This window comes from Cucumis sativus, chromosome 3 (assembly GCF_000004075.3).
Source record: "Cucumis sativus cultivar 9930 chromosome 3, Cucumber_9930_V3, whole genome shotgun sequence".
Classification (NCBI taxonomy): Eukaryota; Viridiplantae; Streptophyta; class Magnoliopsida; order Cucurbitales; family Cucurbitaceae; genus Cucumis; species Cucumis sativus.
The window spans coordinates 10906861-10928297 of record NC_026657.2 but is presented as its reverse complement, the minus strand read 5'-3'; the positions used below and the strand labels follow the sequence as shown (position 1 = coordinate 10928297).

At 35.9% G+C, this 21437-nt stretch overlaps 4 protein-coding genes across 10 annotated transcripts; 3 read left to right on the top strand and 1 right to left on the bottom strand.

The window, feature by feature from the left end:
• The first annotated feature begins 355 nt into the window (after positions 1-355).
• Positions 356-5734, top strand: LOC101204426 (pentatricopeptide repeat-containing protein At3g06920). Its single transcript, XM_004134165.3, has 3 exons — positions 356-576; positions 1016-1088; positions 2193-5734. Exons 2-3 carry the CDS (start codon positions 1064-1066, stop codon positions 4880-4882), a joined length of 2715 nt encoding a protein of 904 aa, XP_004134213.1. The 5' UTR covers positions 356-576; positions 1016-1063; the 3' UTR covers positions 4883-5734.
• A 975-nt stretch (positions 5735-6709) lies between these two features.
• On the top strand, positions 6710-8672 carry LOC101204184. The gene is made up of 5 exons (XM_011652759.2): positions 6710-7207; positions 7294-7400; positions 7497-7644; positions 7801-7995; positions 8112-8672. Exons 1-5 carry the CDS (start codon positions 7013-7015, stop codon positions 8346-8348), a joined length of 882 nt encoding a protein of 293 aa, XP_011651061.1. The 5' UTR covers positions 6710-7012; the 3' UTR covers positions 8349-8672.
• A 384-nt stretch (positions 8673-9056) lies between these two features.
• On the bottom strand, positions 9057-11244 carry LOC105434843 (isoleucine--tRNA ligase). Of its 7 annotated transcripts, none has more exons than XR_004215176.1 (5): positions 10965-11101; positions 10801-10869; positions 10586-10721; positions 10147-10297; positions 9057-9645 (listed from the first exon to the last, which is right to left on the bottom strand). XR_004215176.1 is itself a non-coding variant. In XM_031882413.1 (5 exons), the coding sequence occupies exons 2-5, from the start codon at positions 10812-10814 to the stop codon at positions 9438-9440; spliced, it is 444 nt and encodes a 147-aa protein (XP_031738273.1). In that variant the 5' UTR covers positions 10815-10869; positions 11109-11244; the 3' UTR covers positions 9057-9437. The 7 variants fall into 7 exon arrangements, 6 of the variants coding, with proteins under 6 accessions (XP_031738273.1, XP_031738274.1, XP_031738275.1 ...); XM_031882413.1 differs by lacking the exon at positions 10965-11101 and adding an exon at positions 11109-11244 and having other exon boundaries at positions 9057-9608; positions 10586-10693; XM_031882414.1 differs by having other exon boundaries at positions 9057-9608; positions 10586-10693; positions 10965-11094.
• Positions 11245-11861: 617 nt separating this feature from the next.
• LOC101211723 (isoleucine--tRNA ligase, chloroplastic/mitochondrial) lies at positions 11862-21234 on the top strand. The gene is made up of 22 exons (XM_011652754.2): positions 11862-12037; positions 12617-12812; positions 12961-13115; positions 13198-13299; positions 13604-13673; positions 13787-13899; positions 14139-14207; positions 14315-14422; positions 14742-14892; positions 15435-15666; positions 15895-16181; positions 16302-16438; positions 16584-16731; positions 16972-17103; positions 17464-17592; positions 18098-18225; positions 18317-18481; positions 18641-18766; positions 19350-19423; positions 19725-19974; positions 20129-20308; positions 20587-21234. The coding sequence occupies exons 1-22, from the start codon at positions 11936-11938 to the stop codon at positions 20824-20826; spliced, it is 3294 nt and encodes a 1097-aa protein (XP_011651056.2). The 5' UTR covers positions 11862-11935; the 3' UTR covers positions 20827-21234.
• The last annotated feature ends 203 nt before the right edge of the window (positions 21235-21437 follow it).

Here is a 21437-nt window from a genome sequence, read left to right as displayed (position 1 = left end):
ATAAAATAAAATAAAGTAAAAGTATCAATAAAAATAAAAGTAACCAAACGAAATCAAATCCAAACACACATACAAAGCCATGGATTTTCAATTTAATAATTTGACCAAAACATGTATATTTTCTCTCAAATAAAACCATGCAATTAATTATTAAAATTTTGGAGATCCCAACATTAGACTTAGGGTAATTTCATTCAATCCCCAAATTCAAATTTAGAAGAAAATTAATTCTTTCCCTACTTTAAACCAATCAATTAATTTCATTTTTTGTGTGTTTTTTTTTAAAGTTCAATAAATCAACCCAATTTTTTATATTGTATTTTTTGTTTAAGAGGAAAGAAAATAAAAGAAGAAAAAAGGTTAAACGGTGCGTTTAGATGGTGACCTGCATACAAACGACTGCTGAGAGATGGAAGAAGGCTTCTGCTCTTCCTCTGCGCCTTCATTTGTCTTCCATGGTTGAGCTTCTCGTATTTCAGCTCATTCTATCACTGCAAATTCTCGAGGGTTACACTCTCTTATTCCGCTCGCTTGACTATTCAATTTGCGCGGTTCATCTGCCTCACTTGTTCATCGGTAATGTTCACTTTCAGCATCACATTTGCAGTCTGGAAATTTGAAATTTGTGAAGTGAAGAACTTTCTTGGGCTTTTAATGACTACCCACATGATTTTTTATGGCGGGGAATTGGAATTACGTTTGTTCTTGCCATATTCAGTTTTTGGTTTATATGTTATGGAAGTATGTTGTCTGAATGAAGAGGTTCTTCGTTGTTTTCATGAACAGACATTTATCTTTCTTAATTATGAATTCATTTTTCTTGATATGAAACATTTATTTTGTTCATTTTTGTCATCAGTACTTGAGTATGAGTTAGGGAGATTGTATCTTTGTCCTTCTACATTCCTTTGTTCAATGTGATCACAATTCGCTGTTATTACATTAATCTATTTCATCATTGTTCACGACATCCATTTTCTATTTAGGGACTTCTAACGCTGCTTTGTAATTTCAGGTGTATAAATGAGAGTTTGAGACTGCGTCAACTTTGTGACACGCGTACATGAAGATACTTCTAAGGAACAAAGGTAAGTCAGAATTTTTAGTTTTTGTTTGAATACAAATTGAAAGAACTAAACTAGTTGAAATCGTTTGTGGTAATAATCTATTTGAGAACCAACACTCTGGTTACCCCACCCAATTATGAACTTGCATCCATCATATGAACTTATCAGATTGTGGGCAAAGGAATAAGTTCTTTTGCTCCTGAAAGTTTGGGATTCATATTGACATCTGTTTTAGAAGTACTTCATGATTAGAGTAGGGATAGCCAGTGCCTTATGAGGTGTATATATGAGATACCATTTTAGCTATTGATTGACTGATAAAAAAATTGTGTTCCTTGCCTACAAGAATTGTTATTACAAACCATTGGACTCACTTGATGAGTCGTTAGGCTTTAATTAATATTTCCATCTTGGTCGTTGCTAGCTCAAATGGGAGCTTTAGGTTCTGGATTGAGTTCATGGGGCCATATGGGCCAAGTTTGGCTGTTAATTGATGAGCTCTGCTCCTTGCCTGAAAGATTCATAGGAATTGATGTTTACTTTTGGGTTGTAACCTTTAATTATTATCCCCTTAGGTGGTTGCTGTTGGATTACTCGGTTCATGGCTTTAATTCTGAGTATTTTTGTTAGAATGAAATAGTTATAGTTTTGAAAGACAGATGTGAGATTCTGTGAAATTGTAACAAAATTTTGGTCTTAGTTTCCTCAAAGAATTAGCAACATTTGATCATAGTGGTCAAGAACTCAGAAATGAACATTAAAAGTTGGCATTGAAAGAGTAAGCATCATCAGACCATAATTTGTTTAAGGTACATGTATTGGAGTAGCCTGTCAAAGGGAAGGTTGTAAGTCTTGAGGTCACAAGTTCATGTATTAGCAATTACCCACCTGATATGTTAATTTCTTTTAAGAAGCACTTGCTTGTTTCATGCCCCAGCAGTTGGCGTACTAGTGAAAGATTTGTGGTTCTGCTTCTCTTTTTCAGTTTTTAATTATCGTGTGTATACCTGCAAAGTTGTAGGTTCCTTGTCAGGTCCTTGTTTTTGTATTGACTTGGGTTGAATTTCCACGTCAATTATTCTTTATATCATCCATAATATTGATTTCAGGTTTTGTTTATTTCAGGTGCAGGACAAATCAATTGTCTTGATTTGAAGTGCGGAAACCCTATTAAATTTTCTGTTAGATTTTTTTCCTCGTGGATTGGGGATTCTTCTCAAACAACAAATGGAAATGGGGGCCCTGTTCCGGGTGGGGGTGATCTGTTGCCTTCAGCAAAGAATGAGAACAAGAGACAAGTTATTGATAGTGTGTGCCAAATTTTGGAGACTGGTCCTTGGGGATCTTCGGTTGAGAATAGGTTAGCAGAGCTTGACTTAAATCCAAATCCAGAATTGGTAATTGGAGTCTTAAGAAGGCTGAAGGACGTAAACAATGCAGTAAATTACTTTAGATGGGCTGAGAGATTAACAGACCGAGCACATTGCCGTGAAGCATACAATTCACTTCTCATGGTTATGGCAAGAACTAGAAAGTTTAATTGCTTGGAACAAATATTGGAAGAAATGAGTATTGCAGGTTTTGGCCCATCAAATAACACATGTATTGAAATTGTGCTAAGCTTTATCAAATCTCGCAAGCTTAGGGAAGCTTTTACATTTATCCAAACTATGAGAAAGTTAAAATTTCGCCCAGCCTTTTCGGCATACACAAATTTGATTGGTGCACTATCTACATCTCGTGATTCTGATTGCATGCTCACCTTATTTCAGCAAATGCAGGAGCTTGGCTATGCAGTTAATGTTCATTTATTCACAACTCTCATTCGTGTATTTGCTAGAGAGGGCCGAGTTGATGCTGCACTTTCTCTTTTGGATGAGATGAAGAGCAATTCTCTAGAACCAGATGTTGTTCTTTACAATGTCTGTATAGACTGTTTTGGAAAGGCTGGGAAGGTGGATATGGCTTGGAAATTTTTTCATGAAATGAAAGCTAATGGTTTAGTTCTTGATGATGTAACTTATACTAGCATGATAGGAGTTCTCTGTAAAGCCGACAGACTGAACGAAGCAGTTGAGCTATTTGAACATATGGATCAAAACAAGCAAGTGCCTTGTGCATATGCATACAATACTATGATCATGGGTTATGGTATGGCTGGAAAGTTTGAGGACGCGTACAGTCTGCTTGAGAGACAGAGAAGAAAGGGATGCATTCCAAGTGTTGTCTCATATAATTGCATTCTTTCATGTCTTGGGAGGAAGGGCCAAGTAGATGAGGCATTAAAAAAATTCGAAGAGATGAAGAAAGATGCAATTCCCAACCTTTCAACATATAATATTATGATTGACATGCTTTGTAAGGCTGGAAAACTCGAGACAGCGTTGGTTGTTCGGGATGCCATGAAAGATGCTGGGTTGTTCCCTAATGTTATTACAGTAAACATAATGGTTGACAGATTGTGTAAAGCCCAAAGACTTGATGACGCTTGTTCTATTTTTGAAGGATTGGATCATAAAACTTGCAGACCTGATGCAGTAACATACTGTTCTCTTATAGAAGGATTGGGTAGGCATGGGAGAGTGGATGAGGCCTACAAGCTATATGAACAGATGTTGGATGCTAACCAGATCCCAAATGCTGTTGTGTATACATCTCTCATAAGGAACTTTTTCAAATGTGGAAGGAAGGAGGATGGCCATAAGATATATAATGAAATGCTACGCCTCGGTTGTTCTCCTGACCTGCTACTTCTTAATACCTACATGGATTGCGTTTTTAAAGCTGGAGAAATTGAGAAGGGCAGGGCTTTGTTTCAGGAGATTAAGAACCTGGGATTTATTCCAGATGCGAGGAGTTATACAATCCTAATTCATGGCTTGGTGAAAGCAGGTTTTGCGCATGAAGCTTATGAGTTATTCTACACAATGAAGGAACAAGGTTGTGTTCTGGATACTCGAGCATATAACACTGTTATCGATGGATTCTGCAAGTCTGGTAAGGTAAATAAAGCTTACCAATTGCTTGAGGAGATGAAGACAAAGGGTCATGAACCCACTGTCGTTACTTATGGTTCTGTTATTGATGGACTTGCAAAGATTGACCGGCTTGATGAAGCATATATGCTCTTTGAAGAAGCAAAGTCGAAAGGTATAGAACTAAATGTTGTTATATACAGCAGTCTAATTGACGGATTTGGGAAGGTGGGCAGAATAGATGAAGCGTACTTGATCATGGAAGAGTTGATGCAAAAAGGTTTGACACCTAATGTATACACATGGAATTGTTTGCTTGATGCATTGGTGAAAGCAGAGGAAATTAGCGAAGCCCTTGTTTGCTTTCAGTCTATGAAAGACTTGAAATGTACTCCTAATTATATAACTTATAGCATTCTAATTCATGGTCTTTGTAAGATAAGAAAGTTCAATAAGGCATTTGTGTTCTGGCAAGAGATGCAGAAGCAAGGCTTTAAGCCTAACGTATTCACCTACACCACCATGATTTCAGGACTTGCTAAGGCTGGAAACATCGTGGAAGCAGACACTCTTTTCGAGAAGTTTAAGGAAAAGGGTGGTGTAGCTGATTCTGCTATTTACAATGCTATAATAGAAGGGCTAAGTAATGCAAATAGGGCATCGGATGCTTATAGACTTTTTGAAGAAGCTCGTTTGAAAGGTTGTAGTATTTACACCAAAACTTGTGTTGTTCTATTAGATTCACTGCATAAGGCTGAATGCATCGAGCAGGCTGCGATCGTGGGTGCTGTACTAAGAGAAACTGCAAAGGCTCAGCATGCTGCAAGATCTTGGACATAGCATCATTTCATATCTATGAGAGCAACTAGTGGGAGCTGTTTTAATCAAAAGCAGTGATTGCCTTGCAGGTAACTATTCTTGAAGCATGAGCAAAAATAACCTCGAGGACGATGAGTTAAGTTGCTGAAGTTATACTAAATGAAGTACGCCGATACAGGTAATGTTACATAACCTTACCAGGTTGAACGAGAACAGCTAGACATGGAAGCCAGAAATCTTTAACAATTCAGCACTAACCTTTTTCTGGTCGGTTTTGAAATTGTGTAGAATCTATAAGTCTGTCACCCTTTCTTAACACATCTAGCAGGTCCAAAGCTCGATACTGAATAACGGTGACAAGGCAGGCCAATTTGGTTGTGCTTGTTCTTATGTAATTCTCTTGACAAGTCAAGAATAACACTTTAGGTGCTCTGAAGCCAAGTTGCAAGTCTTCACTCATGGCTTTCATAGCTTTCCAGGATGACATATCTCTCAGGCCTCGTGAGGGTTTCACTTCGGTCTCGTTAGTGGTTGGTTCGTTCTGACTTGCCAATGGTAAACTATCTTCGGGCTCGTGATTTTGATTCTCAACTTGAACTTAACCTGCATCAAAACTACCATTTTCTTGAAAAATTCATCCTTAATTTTCTTTCTTCTACAGTTACGTTTGATAATAATTGGAATTATCTTCCCATATAGGATGAGAATCTTCCATCTAATAATCTTCTAAATCTTGTTCTTTTCAAGGTCATGTTAAAGTTACCATTTTGCTCCTTTAGTTCCATAGATTTCTTTTTTCTAATGTTAATACGTTATCACACATTCAATTGCATTCATTGAGTTATTCAAGTTTTGCTTACATTCTGGACTTTATATAATGTTTTTCGTTTCTTTTTCCTGTTTAGTGGATGTATATTAGAAAAGTTGATTCACACTAGTATTAGATTGCAAATTTGGTTTTAATAGTTTAAGAGAGTTAAAAATTTTAGTTTCCATAGGACTAACTATTTATGAATAGCTAGACTATTTATTTGATCAAATTATAACTTAAAATTTACAAAGACTAAATTCTATCTTTCTCCAAATTATAGTGATAAAGTTTTTAATTTGATATTGTTATTATATCAAATAAAATTGTATTAATAAATTCAAACCATGATTAAATTTAATTTTGTTTCCTAGAGTTCACTTTTTCCCTTCTTTTTTCTAATTGAATACTTGAGAACCCCTTATTTTAGGTTTTATTTAGTTGAAATTCAGTCATTATTGGGGCAAGTTTGCAAAATCGACTCTAAGCAAGTAATTAGTAATTAGGAGATTCTGTCTAACCGAACTACTCAAGAGCTCAAATTGATATGCTCCTCCTCAGTGTAGTCAAAATCTCGAAAATTAGTTTGATCTTATTTTGAACCCTAATCTGAGTGTTTGAAGTTAAGTTTTTCTCATAAAATACATTATGTTAACATAGAAACAAATTCTTGCCCCATAAATTGCTACAAAAAGAATCTCCTTATTGACTTAAGCAAGTATCATACCTATGCCCTAATTCTTCATCTTGTTCATATATCATGCCTTCCCTTAGTTATAAATTCATCGCTATTTTCACATGACAGTCATATGCATTTTCTCCAATTCAAAATTTGGAATCAAAACGTTTTATTTTTCATCGAATCATGTAGGTTGTTTTGGGATCAAAATGTGTTTATTTAAGCTGTGTTTTGGGAGTTGTTTAGGTAAGTTTGGTTGTTAACTCTAAAGATGCAGCTCACCTGTGTGTGTGTATACATATGTTTCACTTTCCATTCTGTTTTGTTTTTATGATTGAAAGCTCACATAACGTGGCTACAAATGCTGAAGCAAAACGGTGTCGTTTCACGTTGAAGGGCAAATGCGCTGGTTTCTTAACGTCGAATTAATTACTCAAATTCAACGAACGGACCGTTATAGAAATTACACCCTAAGATCCAACGTCTCTTTCCAACGGCGACATTCAAATTTCAAATTTCTAAACCCTAAAAAAAAGCAACGAACAAAGAGCGACTCAAATCTCTACTTTCTTTAAAAGATCATTACCCTTACCCACTCCCCCTTCAATTTCAAATTTCACCCCCTTATCTCCCCTCTCTGCAAATTCTTCTTCTCACTTTCACCATGGCCATGGCTCTCAGACCCATCGATAATGCTCTTCCAGTTACACCAGAAAGGCCGAAGAAGCAAGCCAAAGTTGTGGTTCCAGTCCAGAAGGGGAACGATGAGAATCAAGCTCCACTTCCTCCTTCTGCAGATGCCACCATTGATTATGTTTCTTCTGAAAATCTTAAGCCCTTGACGGACCCTGATTCCAATGTACTCCTCATTTTCCATTTCTTTCTGCGTTTCTTTCTTATTTACAGATCTGATCCTTGTTTTCTTGTTGGGTTTTGTTGTGTTAGAATTTCATTGAAGGGTTAGATTCGAAGGATTGGGTGAAGGTCTGTGAAACGCTCAATAATGCCAGGCGTCTCGCAATTTTTCATTCTGACCTTTTGCTTCCCTCATTGTAAGTATGTTTTTTTTTTTTTTTTTCCTATTTTGGGGTTGTGGTTTGGGGTTTTGTGCAATTCTGGCAGTTAATTTTCTTTTGATTTCTTTGTAGAGAGAAAGTTATGGTGGTTTTGATGAAGTCGATGAAGAATCCTAGAAGTGCCCTAATTAAAACCTCGATCATGGCTTCCGCCGACATTTTTAATGCGTTTGGTGATCGGTTACTCGATACATCCACTAGCAATGCGTTTGATCAATTGGTGAGAGCTTGCAGTTGAATTCCCTAATTCCTTTTGTTTTGGGATCACTATTCTGAATAGGAAGAGTTCTATATTATCTGTTCCTAAACAATGATGGGAAATTGAAGGGAAATGGTAGTTGAGGAACTAATTTTGTGATTTTGGTTGGTACTTCAGCTGCTCCAATTACTACTCAAAGCTTCTCAAGACAAGAAGTTTGTATGCGAAGAAGCAGACAAGGCACTGAAAGCTCTAGTGCAATCCATGACTCCTCTGCCTCTGCTGCAGAAACTTCGCCCATATGTTTCTCATTCCAACCTTAGAGTCAGAGCCAAAGCCGCCATTCCAATCTCTAACTGTGTCTCTAAGATGGTAAAAATTGACAACAAATCGTACCTGTTATATCTCTGATTCTTGTCAATTCTGTTCAGAAACTGGATTGGACTGATGGATTCTAACATGGGGTGCTGCCAACTTTTCTTCTTCAGGGTCTGGAAGAAATGAACCAATATGGGTTTGTTCCATTGCTTCAAATGGCTTCAGATTTGTTAAACGATAGGCTACCTGAAGCAAGGGAAGCGGCTCGGAGCATCGTGATGGGAATGTTCAAAGCATACACAGAGAACGAGGAAGATAAACAGGAGGCTTGGCAAAGCTTTTGCCAAGCTAATCTGTCCCCAATTCACTCTCAGTCCCTGCTCAAAGTTGTTACCTCCTCTCAATAGCAATGGTGTTGTTGGATATAAGTGTAGAGGTCGGAGTCGATTCTAGTGCTGCTGGACTTGGCAGAGCTTTAGGATTTTAAGGTCTTTTTCAATGTTGGCAAATTTGTGTGTGTTCTGAGAACACTTTTACTTATCTAGATGATGATGAGTTCTTCCTTTCTCGTGCCAAACTGCTACTGCTTCCATAGAAATTCCTTCTGTAGACAGTTTTTCTTGATCTCTTCTTTCCGTTCACCTTTGTTGGTGAGGAAGAGAGATTGAAGACAATAATACAAGTTGTTGTTCCACATTTACTTGAGTACAAAATGAGATATTTTCAAGGTATATTATGACTATTGTGATGGTTGAACTGTCGATATAGGTAGTTAAAATGATGCAGATGTTTATCTGAGAGGACCAAAATTCACCATAGGGTTTGAATTCAGTTTTTTGTGATCAAGTTGTTATCAAACTCTTGTGGTTTTTCTTGTCAACTTTGTTAAACTCACTTTTACGATCACCATCATCTAATTATAACCTTGCCGGTAATCTCCTCCAATAACAACTTGGCACACCCTATTACCATTTGGGTGGATGTAGCTTAAGAAAACAATTGGTTTAATAATACTTAATATTAATTCGTCAATTCACCCAAAGCTTAAGTTTGTAGTTGAAGACAAATTTAATTATATATCACCAACACTCTCCCTCACTTGTGGCTTTGAAATATTTGAAAGGCCCAAAAAGTGGAAATCGATTTTAACTGGAAAGGAAACAACAATACAGGAGCTTGAACAACACAGGACCTCCTGTTCTAATACCATATTAAACCGTCAATTCACTCAAAAGCTTAAGTTTGTGGTTGAAGCCAAATTTAATTATATATCACCCTTAGTTCACATATTCACTTTCACATCAAGTGACTAAGGTAAATTACTAAGAGATAGGCTTGGTAAAACAATATGTTAAAATTTACCAACATTTCTAGATTTCTTCTAACCGAATATGAAACCTACAAGTTTTTTTAGGAAGAAAAATCACTTGATAAGGAAGCTCCCACTTTCACTGTTCCTTCTGATTGTTTAGGGAAAGAAATAAAACCTGCAGTTTTCAAGTTCTGAACCCAACAATTTCTTCTTGACAACAAGCTTCACACCCCATTTTGCTTCCAAAAGTTGGCACAAGATCTGTTGCTACTAGAAGGAAAGTCCTCTTTCCCTCCTTCGGAATATTACCAGGCCTTTTCTTTTTATTTCCAATCAAAACAAAGACATCTTCAGACTGTGCCAGCAATTCAATTATGGAAAATACAAGCATACTGTGAGAAAAAGTGGGAAAAAGTTAAAATGCATATCAACGTAAAGATAGATAGCTCAAGTTTTAGAAGAGAATAACTTTTTGCTAAAAAATTATCATCGAAAACCATGGAAGAGTCCAAATGAAGTAGGTCATGCAGCTATTCTATGAGAACAGGCAAGTTGAGCACTACCGAGGTCAGATGCTTATAAGATATTTTTTTAGAAAAACAAAAACATGTAAGAGTCGAATATATGGGTTGGAACCTTGGAGGTTTATAAACAAGAAAACATAATTTTTCTTGCTTGGGATTAGGACAACAAGACATATTTGTTGTTCACTTCTTATTTAGTAGTTGGTAGACCAACCGTTCCTCTTTCTATTTCAGTAAACCTTTCTCCATTTTCTAAAGGGATTGTATTTATCATCAGAAAAGAGTAAAAAAAAAAATATTATTACTTGGAAACATACGGAAATAAATCTACAACCATATTGCTCCCATTGTAATAGAACAAAAGCTCACCAGCATTGGCTGGAATAGTCCAAGGAGTTGTAGTCCATATGGCCAAGCACAAGTCTCGGAAAAATTCTTGTAGCACACCGCCTGAAGATGGACCTTCCTTAACCAATCTAAAAATGGCGTATATGCTTCTTGAAGTATGCCCCTCGGGGTACTGAATGCAATTATCAAACAGGTAGGGCAGGAAAAAAATGAAATAACCAAATTTGAGCAAATGACAGGAATCAGCATGAAAAATAGATTAGAATACAAAATTCATCATGGAAAATGATTATCCGTGTGATTTAATGTTTTAAAAGCAATAGGTTTCATAGAAAAATCATGCTAGATTTTTTTATTCTTTGAAAAAAAAACCCTAAATGATTTTCTCTTTACACCAGAGACTATCTGTAATAAGTTTATCTAATTTGATTGTGTTCTCATGCTTCAACAAATGATTTACCTCCAATCCAGCCTCTGCAAGAGCAGTTCGTGATGAGGGACTCCAGTGAACTGGCTTTCTCCCTCTAAATATATAACCTTGAATGGCCATTTGACCAAACACCTCAATCTAACATACAAAAAATACAAACACAAAACTGTTGAATTGAAATTTGCAACAAACTGCTTAAGGGAACCACATAGAAAGTAGAACATGAGAATGCAAGCGATAGTTACCTGGGCAGCTTCATACTCTGGACTGAGAGTTAAATATGGATTGTTTCAATCTGCCCATACTCCATAGCGCTGCAAAAATTGAACAACATAGTTGGAGAAATTTAAAACAAGAATCGTGACATTTTCTATGAAGAGTAACTCCCACGGCATATTAAACCCAGTACATGGAAAACATCGGAGAAGAACTTGCTTGTACAGATATAATGTTGACATGAATTGAAATCATCATACACAGATTAATCACTTAAACATGACGGAAGAAATCATTAGCACTGAAATAATAAAATTGAGGTAACGAGGAAATTTGCCTTAAATCATCATATACAGTTTAATCACTTAAACGAACTTTGTAGTGTTGAAGAAGTTTTTAAGAGAAGAAAATAAAAGGAAAAAGAAATATTGGTTAGAAACTTTTTAAATGGAAAGCAAGGAGAGTAGGATTCAAATTAAATACCTAATGAGAGAATTTATTTGAATGAGACCATGAGATCTCATCCATATATCAAGCTGTTGAATAATTAAAGGGATAATTAATTTATTAATTTGAATGAGGCATTTTCAAATACTGTATAATAAACCAAGATATGTAGTGAAATTTTAGATTGTATGAATACATACTTATAGAAGACTATTAATGTGTAATAACCTTTGAAATTGTAAATATTTTCAACCATTTTAAGATAATTGAATAATTGATTTAAATCTTAATATTGTTATTAATTATAATCTTTACTTTTTTACTAAAAAAGCATAGTCACTTGCACAATTAAATTGAAAAAATCACTCATCAATTATAACTAAAATTACAATTACCATAAAAATAAAAATTGAACTCACAAACTTATACATAAATTACCATTTATACATTTACTTAAGTTTGAAAGTTCAATTTGGAATGAAATTTAACATTTTCAAAAGTTAAAGAGTGAAATCATTTTCACAACCGAAAATTTGCAACTAATAACAACAATAATAATAATAATGTAAATTTAATATTGTCTTGCGTTACTTCTCAAAAGAGTTGAAGATTAGTTTTCAAAAGAATAAGAACGCGTCATTTTTACAAAAACCCAACAGTTTCCTCTCTCATACTTCCTATCGCCTCCCTCCGAGGATGAAGATGCTCTGCAAATGAATGGAAGCCAATATGCCGCTCTATGCTTCCTTTGCCGCTGGCTCTTCCGCATTCAAGTGCAAAGAAGCCACCAAACCTTTCATTCAAACCCCTTCTTATACAGTACAGTTTCTCTCTTCCCCTCTCTATCTCTCTCCTTGAATTACCAAGCACTCTACTTTTCAAGAATGATTCCTTCTTTATTTCTATCCATGTTTGTTGTTTTCTAGTTTTTTTTTAGTGAAAGGATTTCTAATGGAGTCATTTCAGTACTTCATATCCCTCTTGTTGAGTTCGCAGACAGTGTAGTGGTTAAATTGCTTATGTTTGTTCAGTGCGTTTGCATTGGAAATTGTTCGGAATGCGTGTTTTTGTATTTGAAACATTGGTCCTTTTTATTGGTTTATTATAATATCACGTTTCATTGTTGATTACGATTCAATTTTGATATGGAATGACATTTGATTCTGTACACTTTTTCGGTGTCTCGGTATTGAAGAACATTCAATTTTGATATGCTGATGAAGTTTTTCTTTTTGGTCGGAAATAAAAGAAAAAAATAAAAATTTCTTTGACGAGGTACTTCTAGCTGTTCAGTTATGGAAATGGTGTTTACCCTCGTGGATCAACTCATCTGTCTTTTATTCCTGAATGTGAATTGCTGGTGCTTTATGTCAATGTACTCATGTTTCATATTTCCAGGTATTATCACAAAGAATTTCTTCAACACTTAGGAGAAGTTATATTTCTTCATTTCGTTTTAGAGGAAGCTCGTCCGCGAAAGTATTTACTTTCTTGACCGTCACACGTTACTCTACCTATTTAAATGATGAATTCCCACCTTCCTCAAAGAGGAGGTCTAGAGGGCCCATCATGGCAGCAAAGAAAGCATCTAAAGGTGCATAGACTTGGCAATTATGTAGTACATTTCCCTTCAAACCTAAGCTTGTGTTTTTAATAAATTACACGATTTTATGAATGAGTTTTTGTGTTATTTTTTTAAAAAATAAAGTTTCTGATTGCTTGGATTGCTTGAGTTTGTTTAGAGACAAATGAAGGTGATGGAAAATACAAACATACCGTTGATCTGCCAAAGACTGCATTTGGGATGAGGGCTAATTCCTTGGTTAGGGAGCCTGAAATTCAGAAGATATGGGATGACCATCAAGTATTCAATCGAGTTGTCGAGAGAAATACTGGAGTATGTTTTGTAGTCTACTCGGGATATCTTTCCTTCTCTCTGTTCCATTCATAAGAACTTATTTACCGTTATCTGGTCTCAGGAAAACTTCATTCTTCACGATGGTCCCCCATATGCCAATGGAGATCTCCACATGGGCCATGCTTTGAATAAGATTTTGAAGGATATAATTAACCGTTACAAGGTTTGATTATTATCCTTAGCCATACTTTGTTAAATCTGACAACATGCCAGAAAAAAAAAAAGGCGGGAATATGTTCATATTCTGTCTGTGTTCCTGGTAAATATCTTCAACACCTCTAACTGAAATTTAGGTGTGGGTATTGTCGACTTGAAGTTTGTTTCCAGCCAGAACTTTTGCATTTAATTTTAACTCGTGGTTACTTACCCCTGTAACAGCTACTTAGTTTTTGGAAGACAAACTCGCTTTCCATTTAAAAAATTTCTAACCAATATTTACTTTTCCTTTTATTTTCTTCTCTTAATAGCTTCTTCAAAACTACAAAGTTCGTTTTGTGCCTGGGTGGGACTGCCATGGCCTACCAATTGAGTTAAAAGGCAAGTATCTTTTGCATTAGTTAGCCTCCATGATAACTTTTTGCTGAGGGAGCAACGTCTCAGGTCTTTAGGAACATGGTAAAGAAACTTAACTGTAATCTTGAGTTATTCAGTTCTGCAGTCATTGGATAAAGAAGCCAGGAAAGATCTTACCCCAATTAAGCTGAGAGATAAGGCTGCTAAGTTTGCTAAAGCTACGGTGAAAGCTCAGATGGCATCATTTAAGGCAAATTTCCTCATCACCTCAATTTTATTATTTCAATGCTAATGATTTCTTCTGTCACGTTTAAGTGATTAATCTGTATATGATGATTTCAATTCATGTCAAAATTATATCTGTACAAGCAAGTTCTTCTCCGATGTTTTCTATGTACTGGGTTTAATATGCCGTTGGAGTTACTCTTCATAGAAAATGTCACGATTCTTGTTTTAAATTTCACCAATTATGCTGTTCAATTTTTGCAGCGCTATGGAGTATGGGCAGATTGGAACAATCCATATTTAACTCTCAGTCCAGAGTATGAAGCTGCCCAGGTAACTATTGCTTGCATTCTCATGTTCTACTTTCTATGTGCTTCCCTTAAGCAGTTTGTTGCAAATTTCAATTCAACAGTTTTGTGTTTGTATTTTTTGTATGTTAGATTGAGGTGTTTGGTCAAATGGCCATTCAAGGGTATATATTTAGAGGGAGAAAGCCAGTTCACTGGAGTCCTTCATCACGAACTGCTCTTGCAGAGGCTGAATTGGAGGTAAATCATTTGTTGAAGCATGAAAACACGAACAAATTAGTTAAACTTATTACAGATATTTTTAGTGTTTCGTGACCCCCCACCTAGTCTATTCTTGGGTGCATAGAGCAAGTCATTTAGGGTTTTTTTAAAGAATAAAAAAATCTAGCATGATTTTTCTATGAAACCTATGACTTTTAAAACATTAAATCACACGGATAATCATTTTCCATGAAAAACTTTGTATTCTAATCTATTTTTCATGCTGATTCCTGTCATTTGCTCAAATTTGGTTATTTCATTTTTTTTCCTGCCCTACCTGTTTGATAATTGCATTCAGTACCCTGAGGGGCATACTTCAAGAAGCATATACGCCATTTTTAGATTGGTTAAGGAAGGTCCATCTTCAGGCGGTGTGCTACAAGAATTTCTCCCAGACTTGTGCTTGGCCATATGGACTACAACTCCTTGGACTATTCCAGCCAATGCTGGTGAGCTTTTGTTCTATTACAATGGGAGCAATATGGTTGTAGATTTATTTCCGTATGTTTCCAAGTAATAATATTTTTTTTTTTTACTCTTTTCTGATGATAAATACAATCCCTTTAGAAAATGGAGAAAGGTTTACTGAAATAGAAAGAGGAACAGTTGGTCTACCAACTACTAAATAAGAAGTGAACAATAAAGATGTCTGATCCATTTGAGCAAGAAATAAAATCTTAAATGTTTTTCTTGGTGCCCTAATCGCAAGCAAAAAAATTATGTTTTCTTGTTTATAAGCCTCCAAGGTTCCAAGCCATACATTCGAATCTTACATGTTTTTGATTTTTTTTTAAAATCGCTTATAAGCATCAGGCTTGGTTGTGCTCAACTTGCCTGATTCCCTTAGAATAACATGACCCTACTTCATTTGGACTCTTACATGGTTTTCGACGACCATTTTTTTAGCAAAAAGTTACTCTCTTTTAGAACTTGAGCAATCTATCTTTACGCTGATATGCATTTTAACTTTTTCTCACTGTTTTGTGATTAGCTGTTGCTGTCAATGCCAAGCTTCACTATGCCATAATTGAATTGCTGGCACCTTCTGAAGATGTCTCTGTTTTAACTGGAAATAAAAAGAAAAGGCCTGGTAATATTCTGAAGGAGGGAAAGAGGCCTTTCCTTGTAGTAGCATCAGATCTTGTGCCAACTTTGGAAGCAAAATGGGGTGTGAAGCTTGTTGTCAAGAAGAAATTGTTGGGTTCAGAACTTGAAAACTGCAGGTTTTATTTCTTTCCCTAAACAATGAGAAGGAACAGTGAAAATGAGAGCTTCCTTGTCAAGTGATTTTTCTTCCTAAAAAAACTTGTAGGTTTCATATTCGGTTAGAAGAAATCTAGAAATGTGGTAAATTTTAGTATATTGTTTTACAAAGCCTATCTCTTAGTAATTTACCTAAGTCACTTGATGTGAATCCGTGAACTAAGCATTAAACCAATTGTTTTCTTCAGCTACATCCACCCAATTGATAAGAAGGAGTGCCAAGTTGTTATTGGAGGAGATTACATTACAACTGAGACAGGAACTGGGTTAGTCCATACGGCACCTGGCCATGGTCAGGAGGATTATGCGACTGGTTTGAAGTATGGACTCCCCATAATATCTCCTGTAGATGATGATGGGAAGTTCACTGAAGAAGCTGGTCAATTCAGCGGGCTTGATGTTCTTGGGGATGGCAATACTGCTGTTGTCAAATATTTGGACGATCACTTCTCACTTATTTTGGAAGAATCGTATGGTAAGTCATTCACACCTCCCCTCCCCGCCACCCCTGCCAAATGGAGAAAATATGATGATTCTAATCCCTATCAGGGTTTCCCATCATTACTTGGTTTCAACATGTCATCTCTTCTTACAGAACATAAATATCCATATGATTGGCGAACGAAGAAACCAACTATTTTTAGGGCAACTGAGCAATGGTTTGCATCAGTGGAGGGATTTCGCCAGGCTGCTGTGGATGCTATTGGCGAAGTAAAGTGGATACCTCCTCAGGTATTCATATTAGAATTGCATTATCGTATACTCTTGGTGCTTGATTAAAATATTTACACCACTTTTGTTACAAAAAGAGAGAGGAATGTGGCTTCAGTTTAAATTTAGTTTTACTGATGCCTTGTGAGAATGGACTACTGTACAGGCTGAAAATAGAATATCTGCAATGACTTCAAGCCGTTCTGATTGGTGCATATCTCGGCAAAGGACATGGGGTGTCCCAATACCAGTTTTTTATCATGTGGAAACAAAAGAACCTCTTATGAATGATGACACCATAAACCACATCAAGTGTAAGAACTATAAGAACTTATTATGACTCAATTTTCTTCTTAGACTTTGTTTTTACTTCTAACAGCCCAATACTGTAATGCCATTGCCCATCATAAATTTTGATGTTTTATGCGAAACTGCTAGCTCAGTTTCTGGATCCTACTCTCGCACTTTAATCTACCAAGACATAATTGAGGATTGGTACATCCTCGAATACATATTTTCATGAGGTTTTATACTTCTGATTATTTGTTTGGCAGCAATAATAGCCAAAAAGGGTAGTGATGCTTGGTGGTATATGGCAGTAGACGTTCTGCTTCCTGATAAATATCGAGAAATTGCATCTGACTATGAAAAGGGGACTGATACAATGGATGTATGGTTTGATTCAGGTATAATAGTGCTCCATTGATGAAATTATCAAATTTAAATGTTTCTGACATGTTTTGTAGTAGTGCTAGTGTCACTGTCAATTATCATTTTTATCTTAATATGTTTTTTCTTTCTTGGATTTGGATTCTTAGGTTCACTTAATTATGCTAAAATAGTTCTTTAGAACCCAAACAGCCTCTAAGAACATATAAGGTTAACAGTAGTGTCGCTTGTGAAGATTTTAGTCAGTGGCATATTTTTAAGCTACTTAAGAAAAAAATACTCCAGTTCTTATTAGTTAGATCTTTCTACTCAAAAGCCATACATGTGCGGTTAATTTGTTATTAGATAATATTGTAAAATTTTACTCCTTATTTCAGGATCATCTTGGGCGGCAGTATTAGGGACACGAGATGGGTTTAGTTTTCCTGCTGATTTGTACCTTGAAGGTACAGATCAGCATCGTGGCTGGTTCCAAAGTTCTTTGTTGACATGCATTGCCACAAAAGGTATCGTGTAAACTATGGAATGCCCTTTCTTTTTCTGCCTTGGAAAAGTTATGCTATGCCGCTCTATACTCTTGTATAAGTTATTAGAAATTTCTTCTCTGAAAAATTAAGAAATAAGGTTGCAAACGTACACTTTCCTTCATTGATATAACTTGTTCTCATGGAGGGAAATGTGACCAATTATGATTATGTGATTCCAATCTAAATGATGTTTATAAGCAACAGACAAGACATTTTGATGTACCTCTACCTCTCATTCTTGTCTAAATTCCTGAAATCAAATTATCTTTTTTGATATACTACAACATATTTGAAGTTATAAATATGATCAACCAACTGGGAGAATATTCTCTAATCTTTATACAATTCTGTAGTCTTTACAAGTTGGCCGGTCAATTATTGTTATACAGTGAAAATTTACTTCTTTCGACATTTATGCATAAGAGAATCAAATCTATTTTGAAACTAATTCAATATACAAAATTTTGGACATTCTTTGGAACAGGGAAGGCTCCGTATGCTAGTGTCGTTACTCACGGATTTGTTTTGGATGAGAAAGGTCTGAAAATGAGCAAATCTTTGGGTAATGTAGTTGACCCTAAGGGTGTGATTGAAGGAGGAAAGAATCAAAAGGTTCAAAATGTTGTACTGTCATGTATTATTCCTCATTAAAAGTGGCTACAGTAAATTCTTTGATTACCTTGTCATTGTCCGTATTTGGCAGGAAGCCCCTGGCTATGGAGCAGATGTCCTGCGCCTTTGGGTTTCCAGTGTGGATTACACAGGCGATGTGATGATCGGTTCTCAAGTTCTCCGTCAAATGTCAGATATATATAGAAAACTACGGGGAACATTAAGGTTCCTTCTAGGAAATCTGCATGATTGGACAGTAAGTTCATTCTAATAATTTATGTTTTCCTTAGCTTATGCCTTGTAGGAGAGAGAGGACTTATGGTGCATTCTTTGTTGTTTTTTTCTCCCTTTCCTGGAACCATCATTTAGACTAACAGCTCTTTCTATGTAATAAAAGTCACGTTTCTGATGACAGGAGGAAAATGCTGTACAATATCAGGATCTTCCAAAAATTGATCAGCATGCATTGTTTCAGCTTGAAAATGTCATTAACAACATCAGAGAAAGCTACGAAAGCTACCAATTCTTTAAGATCTTTCAGGTGATCCTTTTTCTGATGGCCTTATTATTTTATTCATTGACTTCTAATTATTATCAGCGATAATTTGGTGGCAAGGGTTGTGAGAATAACCCAAATGCCCATGTTTTGGAAATAAACCGACAGTGTTGCCAGATTATATTAACTTTAAAAACCAATTTATTCATAAAGCTGTACCTCCTTCTATCTGCTGTAACTTCGTGGAAATTTTGAATTCTTATCCCATGTTTGGGCTTACACTCGATAATACTTGAGAAGATCCTGGAGAACTGTCATCCAAGGAAGCTTAGATTCAGCCTACGGTTCCTAAAGGCTTGATATGTATTTGAGGCCTCTTCCAGCTTATCAATGACATTAATGGCATGGTCAACAATATTCTTTGGACTTATACGTAGGGAAGGTCACTCAACGAAATATTTGTAAATAAAAAAAGTTTAATTATGATTTATTGCTTCATTATCAATGCCAATGGTGTAAAAGTTTTGTGGTCTTCTGAAATCTATTTTGCTTTTTAGGGCTAAGATCAAATCCTGGGTAATTTGTGTATTTTGCGGAAATTTGACCATGGGGCTTTTCACATTTTCAGATCATTCAACGGTTTGTAATTGTTGATCTATCAAATTTCTACTTCGATGTTGCTAAAGATCGATTGTATGTTGGGTAAGCTTTCTTTTATCTTAAAAGCCAACTGTCCAGCTGATGATTAAAACTTTTTATATGTTGATCCTTTCCTTGTGAAGCCATCGTAAGTTGACTGTTTATTGATCTTGTACATGGAAACCAATTGATGTTAAGAGCGTCATGGCACGTTTGTTTGCCCAACCATAGTTTTCCATCAAATTTTAGTGTAGCTCCATAGTGCGCTATATGTTGATTACAGGGACCTCTTTTTATCTTATTTAGTACCCATGCAAGGGGTTTTTTTCTTTAAGAAAATTTCATATTTTGTCGACAATTTCAGGGGATCCACGAGTTTTACTAGGAGAAGTTGTCAGACGGTTCTAGCAGCGCATGTAGTTTCCATAGCAAGAATAATCGCTCCAATATTGCCTCATTTGGCCGAGGATGTGTGGCAGAATCTTCCGTTCCAGCATACAGACGATGATGGTTCTGTTGCCAAATTTGTCTTTGAATCAAGGTGGCCAAGTTTAAACAAGACTAGGCTTTCTCTTCCCGAAGAAGAAATTGATTTATGGGCAAATATTCTCGAGGTATCTAATTTCTTTACAATTACATAGGTTCTGATAACAAATTTATAAACAAGGTTCATTGCAACTGTATGGCGACGAATATGAAGTTGTGAACTAAACTAATTTATAGAACCTCAGATTGGGAGGTTGCTAACCATTTTAGCACTTTGACCAGCTAAGAACCGAGGTGAATAAAGTCCTGGAGGCTGCTCGAATTGGAAAGTTGATTGGTTCAAGCTTAGAGGCTAAAGTCCATCTGCATGCCCCAGGAGATGGTCTGTCTTCTAAGTTGTGTGAAATGTGTGAATCTAACCATGATGCAGACACATTGCAAAGAATATTTATTACATCTCAGGTATCCTCATAGCCCTTTTCTTTTACCAAAGGCATAAACTTTAGCTAATTTGGTGCTGGCTCTAAGTGCAATGGTTCGTTGTATTTTATTCCGTTGCCTTGAGTTGAAGAACGTGTATTATAATCCACATCATGTTGTCCCAGCTTCTGACTTTGTGGTTGATCCATCCCATTGTCATTTTGCTGAAAGATTAAGAGTACCTTTAGTATCGCCCATCCAGTTTTTATAATCACCTTACAAATTGATAGTCCTCATTTTCTTGGAAATGGCTTATGCAGGTTGAGGTTCATCAGTCCATAGAGACTGAGCATATAGAGAACGTACCATATACCGGAGAGTGCCTCATTGGTGGCAACAAAGTCTGGATTGGTGTGTCTCGTGCTGAAGGTTCAAAGTGTGAAAGATGTTGGAACTTTTCACTACGAGTAGGGTCTTTCCCAGAACATCCAACTCTCTGCAAGCGCTGTTTCAATGTCGTTGCTGGCCACCCAGAACCAGCCATGGCAGCAGTCAGCTGAGACTCTTGATGACGGTTATTGATTTTTGACAAAAGTTCCATTCTTTTCACCCGGTATTTGCCCTCCCTTGCTAAAGATGAGAAGTTACAATGGTGGTTGGTTTCCATTTTTTTTTCTTTGAAATAATGGTGTATATTATTTTCCATTAAATTGTATTGATGACATTAAATTATGGTGCATTTTCTTTAGTAGGCTCAGACTCAATTCATACAGCATAGCTTTAGCTTTAGCTCTTGTGATTTGCCATCGAATACACCAAATGTTCACATTCAGATAGCTGGGAAGTTTGACAGACCATAGGACGTCGAAATGATATATTGTTTTTAATTTTATTTGTAATAACTCCTCGATCTTTTTTGTGGTGAATTTAATATTAGAATGTCGAAATGAAATATTTTATTTACGTTAGAATAATTCTATTGCTCAATTACAATTCAACTGAATTTTATATAATACGAATACATTACTAGGATTAACTAGCCTAACGTTTGAATCATTATTATTTTGTGAAATAAATTTTGATTTTCATATAAATTCAAACTTATAATTGTATTCATATAAATTTTAAAAAAATATCTCCATGTAAGACTTACTTATCTATATGGGAAAAG

Bases quoted from the DNA above. Each gene is read 5' to 3' on its own strand.
- LOC101204184 (XM_011652759.2), top strand. From the start codon at position 7,013: ATGGCCATGGCTCTCAGACCCATCGATAATGCTCTTCCAGTTACACCA. The intron at 7,208-7,293 runs GTACTCCTCATT...TTGTTGTGTTAG, and splicing joins TGACGGACCCTGATTCCAAT to AATTTCATTGAAGGGTTAGA. The intron at 7,645-7,800 runs GTGAGAGCTTGC...TTGGTACTTCAG, and splicing joins GCAATGCGTTTGATCAATTG to CTGCTCCAATTACTACTCAA.
- LOC101211723 (XM_011652754.2), top strand. From the start codon at position 11,936: ATGGAAGCCAATATGCCGCTCTATGCTTCCTTTGCCGCTGGCTCTTCC. The intron at 17,104-17,463 runs GTATAATAGTGC...TCCTTATTTCAG, and splicing joins GGATGTATGGTTTGATTCAG to GATCATCTTGGGCGGCAGTA. The intron at 18,767-19,349 runs GTGATCCTTTTT...TCACATTTTCAG, and splicing joins AATTCTTTAAGATCTTTCAG to ATCATTCAACGGTTTGTAAT.
- LOC105434843 (XM_031882413.1), bottom strand. The intron at 10,298-10,585 runs GTAAATCATTTG...AATTGCATTCAG, and splicing joins TTGCAGAGGCTGGATTGGAG to TACCCCGAGGGGCATACTTC. The intron at 9,609-10,146 runs GTGAGCTTTTGT...TTGCTGGCACAG, and splicing joins GACTATTCCAGCCAATGCTG to TCTGAAGATGTCTTTGTTTT.
- LOC101204426 (XM_004134165.3), top strand. From the start codon at position 1,064: ATGAAGATACTTCTAAGGAACAAAG. The intron at 1,089-2,192 runs GTAAGTCAGAAT...TGTTTATTTCAG, and splicing joins GATACTTCTAAGGAACAAAG to GTGCAGGACAAATCAATTGT.